This window comes from Colletotrichum jinshuiense, chromosome 3, assembly GCF_051148585.1.
Source record: "Colletotrichum jinshuiense chromosome 3, complete sequence".
NCBI classification, from domain to species: Eukaryota; Fungi; Ascomycota; class Sordariomycetes; order Glomerellales; family Glomerellaceae; genus Colletotrichum; species Colletotrichum jinshuiense.
In genome coordinates this window covers 3,836,320-3,845,947 of record NC_139310.1, presented here as the reverse complement: position 1 = coordinate 3,845,947, position 9,628 = coordinate 3,836,320, and the positions used below count along the sequence as shown (strand labels likewise).

General features: G+C 55.5%; 3 protein-coding genes across 3 annotated transcripts; 2 read left to right on the top strand and 1 right to left on the bottom strand.

The window, feature by feature from the left end:
* Positions 1–407: 407 nt before the first annotated feature.
* Positions 408–2,606, bottom strand: EsH8_III_001043 (signal recognition particle receptor subunit alpha; the record flags this gene model as incomplete). Its single annotated transcript, XM_083262768.1, has 4 exons — positions 408–653; positions 736–1,976; positions 2,039–2,324; positions 2,382–2,606. The coding sequence occupies 4 exons, from the start codon at positions 2,604–2,606 to the stop codon at positions 408–410; spliced, it is 1,998 nt and encodes a 665-aa protein (XP_083123255.1).
* Positions 2,607–3,106: 500 nt separating this feature from the next.
* EsH8_III_001042 (protein transporter YIF1) lies at positions 3,107–4,234 on the top strand (the record flags this gene model as incomplete). Its single annotated transcript, XM_083262767.1, has 3 exons — positions 3,107–3,379; positions 3,489–4,016; positions 4,070–4,234. 3 exons carry the CDS (start codon positions 3,107–3,109, stop codon positions 4,232–4,234), a joined length of 966 nt encoding a protein of 321 aa, XP_083123254.1.
* A 1,065-nt stretch (positions 4,235–5,299) lies between these two features.
* EsH8_III_001041 (Mpv17/PMP22 family protein) lies at positions 5,300–6,200 on the top strand (the record flags this gene model as incomplete). Its single annotated transcript, XM_083262766.1, has 3 exons — positions 5,300–5,398; positions 5,508–5,587; positions 5,690–6,200. The coding sequence occupies 3 exons, from the start codon at positions 5,300–5,302 to the stop codon at positions 6,198–6,200; spliced, it is 690 nt and encodes a 229-aa protein (XP_083123253.1).
* Between the last annotated feature and the right edge of the window lie 3,428 nt (positions 6,201–9,628).

Below are 9,628 nucleotides of genomic sequence, written 5' to 3'. Positions count from 1 at the left end.
TCGTCGCAAGGGATGTGTTGTAGGTGTGTGGCTCTGCACCGCCAACAAGCTAAAGTAGACGGATGAACGGATGGGCGGTCGTCCATTCATTCATTCATTCCTTCTACCTGCGACCCTACCTACACCAAGACATGATAAGGGCGTCGGCCCCCCGACGACTTGCAATACAAGTCACATTTTGGCATCGGTACTCATAGGGGCTCTCTGGGAGTCTGGTTTGGTTTGAATTGGTGGGGGGGTATTGCCGGGTCTTCAGCACCAGGAAAACCCCGCTGTTTATTTCATTCAAGTCGTATTAGAAGGATGTATATGCAAAGACCCGTAGAAGACTACTTTTTTTTATTTTACTCCTTCCTGCTTTTCCTTCCCACCCTCCTCTTCTACCGTCTCCTTCGCCCTCCCCGGGCTCAGGAGCTGCTCAGGAGCTTCTCGACGGCCCACTTGACGGAGAAGTTGCGCAGATCAGAGTAGTGCTGGCCGACGCCGACAAAGAGCACGGGGACGTTTGTGGCGTGGACCAGGCTGACGAGGGTGCCGACCATGTTGCCGACGGTGTCGCATTTTGAGATGATGAAGCCGTCGAGGGAGCGCGTGGAGCCAAAGGCCGCGTTGAAGTTGCGGGCCTGGGCCACGGAGTCGGTTCCGACCAGGGCCTTTTCACATGGTTAGTTGAGATGTAACCTTGGGTAGGGGGGGAAAGGGTTGGGGGGTGGGGAGGAGGGGTTGTGGTCTTACCTCGCCAACCATGAGAATCTTGTCGGGCTGAGCAAACTTGGCAAACTTTTCGAGTGATGACATGAGGCGCTGGTCGTTGTGTCTCCGGCCGGCGGTGTCGATGAGGACGACGTCGAAGCCCTCCTGGGCGGCATGGGAGACGGCGTCGCGGGCGACGGTTGCGGCGTCCTTGCCGTATCCCTTCTGGTAAAGCTCGACGCGGCCGCCCTCGCGGGAGGTGAGCTCCTTGAGGTTGCGGACGTGGACGGCAAGCTGCTCCACGGCACCCGAGCGGAAGGTGTCGCCGGCGGCGATGAGGACCTTGTACTTGTTCTGCAAAAGGAAGAAGCAGATCTTGGACAGGTTGGTGGACTTGCCGACGCCGTTGACGCCGACGATTGAGATGACGTAAGGCCGGGCCTTGCGGAGGGAAGTTGCGGGCGGGGATGTGATGGCGTCGATCTCACGGAGGAGGTCGAGGGATGATGTCGGGGTGAGCATCTTGGTCAACGAGGCCTCCATGGCGGCTCGGATCTTGTTGTTGATGCTCTCGAAGCTGCCCGTCTTGGCGCCAAGGAGTTCCTTCTCGACGCCCTCGCACAGTCTGATTGCGCCCTCGCGGGCCACGTTCTTCTTGAGGAGATGCTCTTCCATACCCTTCATGGCCTTATCAAGGTCCTCCTTCGTGAGGGTCTTGCCGCCAACAACATTACGGAACAGTCCGCTAATGGTGCTCAGGCCGGACCCAATAAGTCCGCCCGAGGCCTCCGGCTTGGAAGAGTCGTTCTTGGCCTGCGCGGAGGCGAGGATGTCGTGTACCTCATCGTCCAAATCCTTCAACACGAATTGGCCCTTTGCGGTCGTAGAGCCCCATGTTGACGAGTCAACCTGCTCAAGGGCGGAGGTGCGGGCAGTCGTCTCGGCTTCCGAGTCGCTCGTGGCCGATCTCGGAGCGGCCGAGTAGTCGAGCTGGACATCGTCATGCTCGTCCGCCATGCCGTCGGCGTCCCATCTGCGACCCTTCTTTGTCGATGCTCTTGTCGCGGCCTTCGGCCGTCTAGTGGAGGACTCGTCGCCAGACGAGGCGGGGGCCGAGCTGCCGGGGAGTTGCGCCTTGCGGGCGCGCCGCGACATCTTTGCGACGGGGCCTGCCTTGCCAACTATAACACCACCAGTTCCGGGCGTCGAGGGTCGCGAGGTAGTGGGGGTGGCGATCGGGGTCGAATCGTTCGATACTCCGCTTGCGCTGTTCAGGCCACGTCCTAAAGGGGTTGTTAGCACTACCGCGCGGGTGAGTCAACGGCGCATTGCGCATTCTGCTTGCCTCTATAATGCAGACCAGGGGGCGGCGGGGGGTCATCGCCGAGGTTTCCAGACACCGTCTTCTCCTCCTTCACGTAGTCGGCCTCGGAGATGTTCGAGTCGCCCTTCGATCCCGTCGTCTCCAGCTCTCTGATCTGCTGGTCGAAGTACTCGTCGAACTTGTGGCATTCGACCAGCGTTGTGTGAGGCTTTGTCAGCTGTTCGCCATATAAATCCACAAAGATGGTTTTGATATTGTCGACAAGCTTGTCAATCCATGACAGGTGGAGAAGTGATCTGTACACGGCCTGCGAACATATTGTCAGCGTCGTGGGTGGCGCATTGACTGCCCAGGAACTGCTTACCACAAAGATGACACCTAATTCCTTCACAAAGGTATATCGTAGCGTGTGCTGGTCGCGCTTGTACGGCGGATTGCTGGCTGCGGACTGGCTCGACGCTGCGCCGCCTTTCTCTTCAATGAAGACATCGGCAATGAAGTTGTTGATGACGGATGGGTTGACTGGCGCATAGGTCCTGGACCAGAGGACCACACCAGAGGTGGTCAGGATCTCGAATGTGTCCAACATTGCGTATGCGCTTTTATTCCTTGGGGTATGGCGACACGAAGGACGTTGGAGGGAACGACGGGCAAGGAGAGGGGAACTGGCTTGGAGCCGACTTCGTCGATGATCCAAAAAGCAGTCCTGTGGCGCAAGACCCGTGGCCGATAAGACGGCTGGCTGGCTGGGACATGCGCAGATAGGTGTAGGTGCATTTGCTGACGACCCCCTATCGATAAGGGCCGGAGCTGGGGATAATCCGCCCAGGTCCCGCACTGTCCTGAGTGCAGTTGACAGGCAGGGATGTACAGTGTGAGGGTAGAGCTAAGCCCCACGTCGATGACATGGAAGTAAACACATTTCCATACCAGCTTGCTATCCGCCAAAGTTGACGTGGACTTAGAGAAGGGAGGCATCCCAACACCCACGGCGCCGAACGTCTCGCAGCTCAGCTATCCGCCCCTCGACCAAGCTTCTCGCAACACTCTCGAAAACCCCAATCGATTATACCGGTTCTCTAGCCCATCATGCAACGTCCACAAACATACGGACAGTCGCCTCCGCTGCACCACCCCGTACCCCAGCACGTCTCGACCGTCCCCCAGTTGCGCTCGCCCCCTCCCCCAGTGTCGCAAACGCAATCGCAACAAAGCTATGGGAGCCCCTACCAGCAGCAAGGTGGCACAAGTGGGAATGTGTTTGGCGCATACGGGCAGTTCATGAACGACCCCACGGCACAGGTCGCGGCACAGTTTGGACAGACGGCTTTCAAGCACGGCCAAGAGTACATGGAACAAAACGTACGTCAAATCGAGTAGCGGAGAGATGACCCCGTAGGCAAGGCGATGCGGACATTCTGGACTCTCGCAAGATGCACCGTGCCTTCTTCCTGGCTAACCTCTACTATAGTTCAACCGATACGTCAACGTCAACGCCCTGAAGCACTACTTCAACGTCTCCAACTACTATGTCATCAACAAGCTATTCCTCGTCCTCTTCCCCTGGAGGCACAAGCCGTGGTCGCGCAAGCAGTCGGTGGGCCCTGGCGGACAGGAGGGGTGGTATCTGCCCCCGCGAGACGACATCAACAGCCCCGACATGTACATCCCCGTCATGGCCGTTGTGACGTACATCCTACTTTCGACCCTCATTGCCGGTCTCCGTGGCCAGTTTCAACCAGAGCTTCTGGGATACACGGCTTCGACGGCTCTGGTGATAGTGGTTGCGGAGATTCTGGGTCTGAAGTTGGGCTGCTATCTGTTGGGCATTTCGAACGACTCCCAACTGTACGATCTGATTGCATACTCGGGCTACAAGTTTGTCGGCATCATCGTTACTGTTGCAGTGGCCGAGACCTTGAACGGTGGCAAGGGCACGGGTGGCTGGATCGGCTGGTCGGTGTTCCTTTACACTTTCCTGGCTAACTCCCTATTTCTGGTATGTGCATCGAGCCCCTCAGTACAGTCGCGATGGACTAACCTTGCTGTCAGATGCGGTCTCTGAAGTACGTCCTACTTCCCGAGAACGCTGCCAACGGCGCTGGCCCTATGCAGACGGGCGATTCCCGAGCGAAGCGGAACCAGAGAACCCAGTTTCTGTTCTTTTACTCGTACATTGTCCAGTTGCTCTTCATGTGGATTCTGTCGAGGCCCTAAGTGTGCAGCTCTTATGCATTTTGTCTTGCGCCGAAAAGTACCGCATCAGAAGGTCAATATGAAAAGGAGTCAAGGAGCAGCTTGATAGAGCTTGTCAGAAAGTCAAACACAAGAGAAGGGCTGCCGGTTGAAGGATAACCGGCCATAACATGCGGGAAGTTTCGGGAAATCGAGCAGACCTGTACGATAATGCGACAAGTAACTTCGTTGAGCGCGCGGGTGTTTGCTATTGCTTAATGGAACGGGTATGTTGGGGTGGTATGCGTTGCCAGCCAAGGATAACGAAGCTCATTACCTGTAGCTTAGACGCGCTCATGGCTTGAAGCGACCAAAAAACACGTCGCGCCACGGAAGTTGAGATGATGAAGACATACAAATCAAAATAAACTAGGGTAGCCGTTAATGCAAACCTAAGAAACCTGCATCATGGTGTCGCATTGAAGAGTGCGGCATAAGATAATGCAAGCAAGCGCCCTACGTGTCTGCATTCTTCCGATGGGTTGGTTTCCAACCGCTTGTCACACGTCAACCTACTTCTTTTTCTTTGCGTTGCCTGCCTTCCTCTAACGGACAGCTGTCAGCAGCCCCGCACCTCTACACGCATTATCCCTCATTTGTCGACCCGAACTTCGACCGGCCACCTCCACAACGATACCGGGGCTCATCCACGCCTTGTGTTCCTTCCTCCACACGACCCCCCCGCTATTCTCAGCCCGCCGGCCCTAGACCCCGTTCGTGGTGCCCCATCCCGTCGGCCTCGAGGTTTCTGCTTAGTACAAATTCGCCATTTTCGCGGTTGTTGATAGCAGGCTGCCTCTTTTTCTCAGTTTCGGGACAGATCGCAAGATATAAACATTGTCAGGTCAAGGTATCTCTTGACCGCAGCGACGATATAACCCCAAACAGAAGCCGCTCCCAGAGCCCCCCCGTTTATATTTGTATACCCGGGCTCAACCTGACTCCATCACTCATTAGATCTCACCATCAAACCTTAGCAGTACATCGGGACTGCAACTCACCAATTTCTCTATCCAACTTCTGTATAGAGTTGAAAATATCGTCGTCATGGCGCTCCCTCCCATCGTCTCCGCGACGCTGCAGTCAGCTGCCCTCAGCGGCACGTCGAACCTGTTGGCCCAGGCACTGACGGCCTACCAAACCGATGTATGATCATTCCACGGCGCAGGATCACTGATAAGAAAGCGTTACGACGCCGCCTATCATTACGCAGTTTGGTTTCCGACCCGGTATCCGTTGCTAATCCTGTGACCAGAAACAACTGGTCATCGACTGGGTTCCCGTCTTCCAATTCATCATCTACACCTTGGTCAGCACGCCGCCTAACTTCATGTGGTGAGTCCTCATTGGGCGCTGGATGCTGGAAAGAGCAATCAGTCCCTCGCTCGGGCCCAAAACCTGGACCATTGGCAAGCTCCACCACTAACACATCAATAGGCAGGGCTTCCTCGAAGAGAGCTTCCCCGCGTACCAAGTCTCGCCCACTGAGGACGCTGTGGCTTCGGCCGCCGCCAATGATGAGAAGGAGCTGGACCGCGAGGCACGCGAGAACAAGCTTGTGGAGCCCAAGCTCAACATCCGCAACACCCTCATCAAGCTGGTCCTGGACCAGACTGTCGGTGCCGCCCTCAACACGCTCGCATTCAGCATGTTCATGCACAGCATCCAGATTGCCATGACACGCCCAGAGCACCTATCATCTGCGCAGCACTCGGGCTCCTTTCTCTTCTCGCGTGGCGCCATTGACTACAGCAAGGTTGACTGGCGGTCTGTCGTCAACAGGAGTCAACTCGAGTTCGTACCCATTTTCATTGCAGGCCTGAAGCTGTGGCCCCTGGTCAGCTTGATCAACTTTGCGTTCATCAAGAGCATTGAGGGTAGGAACTTGGTCGGTGGTCTGGCTGGTGTGATTTGGGGCATTTACATGAGCTTGGTTGCGGCGCGGTGAGGTTCCGCAAGTCTAATGGCGGAACAAGCCAGCTTGCTGGTGCATATCCGACTTTTTTTTAGGCATGGCAAGTCGGTCAAGGCAGTTTCGAGTCTTGTCGACTATTGGAACGGGGGTGAGACTTGAGAGTCTGAGACGAGGCCAACGAGCGATGAGGCTTGTTTTTTTCTTTCCTTCTTACATCATTCCGAGCGAGTTTTGCAGCGCCACAGGGACCGTATGGTGTCTTCCCGATGCTCATAATCTAGACTAAAGACGATTTCAGACCGGATTATTCTTTTGGGATTCTTGTTCCAAGTCCCAGTGAAAGTGTACGTCACACTTTGCGCATCATACGCGTACCATACCACCGCTGAGGTCAAGGCATGCCATGTTGGAAACCTCTGGCAGGGGCTCGCGGGCAACATGAAATGCAATGACAAGTGACGCGGGTTTTTGTTCCCTTTCATGGTCCTGTCATCGCCGGACTGGAATGTTTTGAAGACTTTCGGTGATGCATGGGTGTTTTGAGAAATGTGCCTCGGGCCGTGTGCGTGTGAGTGGCGGCGAGGGAGCACATTTGACACTCTGGCATCTTTTGCGGCAACTCGAATGCGACGTGTATGCTTTCTGGATATGGACCGCACCGGGAGATGAGATTGTCCTTTCTCGCCGTAACATGCAATTCATGAATTCAGTAGCAGCTGGAATGCCAATTATGATGGAGAAGTTTCGCACCTCCCCAGATTAAGATGTGATATCAAGGCTATGCTTCAAACCAATGATTTCTCCATACCAAAATGTCCCAGCATGTCATTCCGACGAATACCGGTGCCCGTTGGCAATTCGACAGAACAAACCCACCCCCTTGCTGTCGTTCTATCCTCATTTTACCCCTGGACCAGGGAAATGTTCATTTGGTATGCACACGACACAGTTCAAGCCATGCGACACCATGTGGCTGACTAAAGGGGGTTCATATGGGATACGCAAATTCTCCATCCAGGCCTCTGAGAAGGCAGACCGAGGCAGCGAATGACGTCGAGGGCCACCGAGGGGGGATTGAGACATTCATTCGGCTATCGTCTGTGTAACGGCACTCACGCGCACGATTCGAAAGGATGCCGTTGATTGGACTGGGGAACGAGAGGACGGTAGAAATGTCTCTCATTTTTGCGCTGTTGTGCAGGCAGCGGATAGCCACAAGAGACGGGCCCGTACCAAGCAGAGCACGCGAGGGCGGAGCGCCCCGTCGCTTTGGGTGCGCGCCCTTCTACTCGGATTCTAGTCTCACATCCAATACCCACCCCGCTTGGGCGCCAACCTGTCGGACGACCAACTCAAGCACGGCGGGCAGGTTCTAGTGTGGTGTTGTTGATAATGCTCCGGGGCCTGAGGCCGTATTGGGCCATGCGGGGCTCTGATTGGCTTCCTCCGACGTGTCGGTGAGCAGCTGAAAAGAGGGATCGAGATCGAGGCGGTGATTGGCCAAACACCTCAACAGATGGACTATTTGGTCCGCTGTACATAGTAGACAGGCTGTTGCCGTTTTGGGCAATGTGACGTCACAGTGCAAAGGCCACCGTGCGCCTACATCACGCATGACGGGAGCGGGAGGGGATCTGACGACAGCCGACCGCACATCCGGGTAGCAAAACTCTCTCCCACAGCCGCCAGGAACGGGTAGCACAGGACTTGCAGGTACGGGCGCAGGCTGGGGGAGGGGAGGAGCACTGCCGAAAGCGAACTCGGGAAAAATAGACCGAATAATAACAATACCAATACATAATAAAAGTAGTAGCAATGGCAACCGTGTGCAAATATTATCAGTTGTAGGTATCGGCACTAGCGACCTTGGCTTGATGGTGGTGTGCGATGGATTGGGAAGCGCGACGGGGGATTGGGATTGGGGGTTAGAAGCGACGAGAAGTAGCGGTAGGTACATGACAGCGATGGTTTAGTATTGCGACTCCACGTGTGAGGTCGGGATGACGTGGGGAACAACGTCACTGGCAAATGAGCGGGCGTCGCGGTGAGCTACTACGCGAAGGAAAAGCCCTCGGCTGTTAGCAGACTCTCGATGAGAAGACTTCGCGGGGTGAAGACTCCGTAAGGGGGGCGCTCGAGACAGCAAAAAAGGAATAGTTGGAAGGGCGAGAGAAGGACACGATCCTATTCAGTACGGGTTGGCAGTTATGTAGCGTCTAATTCGGGTCCCCATCGAAGCTTTGAGAGACATCTAGGGGTGGGAGCCACGACGATGCACCCCTGGACAGCTGTGATTGGCTGTGTGCCAGTTGATTCCGTTGTGGGCGCTGCCTTTTCCTCATCCCCATCCACTTTTGCCTGCCCCCGTGCCGGTTCACACTGGTGTGCTGCATTTACCCTGGCAGACGGTCCGAGAGAGAGACACGGAAGGCAGGAATGTGCATTGGTCCCCTTTGGGACATTTCCGATCCTTTGGTTTTTTTGGTTGATTCCTCCTGCCCGGCCAGCTCTTCGGGGGCCAAATCCATCCCACTCGTACTCTGGCCACCTCACCAACACGTACTAAATTCCGCCTGTCCACCACTGGATGCTGCTGAATACTGATCCAGCAGAGAGATGCCCCCACTGCCCACTGTATCGTCCCGGCCTCGTGAGCTTTTTTGACTGCTTACGCCCTGACCCTGGGCCTGGTGTGTGGCTTTGGATCCACCAGATCACGATCTTCGGCCTGCCTCGCCGTGCCGTAGTAGGGAGACGTTGCCCATGGACGAGGGCTGAGACGGACGACTGAAAAGGGGATGGGACCAGACCACCAATTAGTCGTTCTAAATTATTGTGACTGTTTGTCGGAGACGGAGACAGCCAGCCCATCGTTTTTTGTTTTCTTCAATACGTCTCTCAAACCCCTTTCCAGCGGCTCTCCTTCTCTCTCTCTCTCTCGCTTGCTCGCCCGGGTCACGACACCATACCATGTCCTAGCAGTCATAGTCATCTGCCTGCCTGCCGTTCTTCCCTCCCCCCTCCCTCCTCCGGTCCCTTGCCTGCCCAGTCTTGATTGCCGCTTTTCCAGCCTTACCTTGCCTTAAGGCACCTTCCCAGATAGGCACTCTACCTCTCTTTGCGACACCTCCACCATTGCCCTCTGCTTACCATTTACAACTGAAGTCCCTTACACTGAGATCGGGGCCAACTTGGATAGTTCACTGGGAGACAAACATGATCGACACGGCGAGAAGCACCAAAGATCAACAAATTATTATTGACAAGGCCGCCATCTGTGTAACAAGCCACATTGCGACGTCGTTCAGCCCCCTCCCAAGATCTAGCTAGCCCCATCCCCGAGAGCGGTCGGTCGTCTATTGCCCACCAGTGACCTTCCTTCCTTCCCTGCTTCTTCTTCCAAGGTGTCTAGCCATTTCATCTTTTCTCTTCACTCGAGGCCTCTTCTTTTTCGTCTTCCT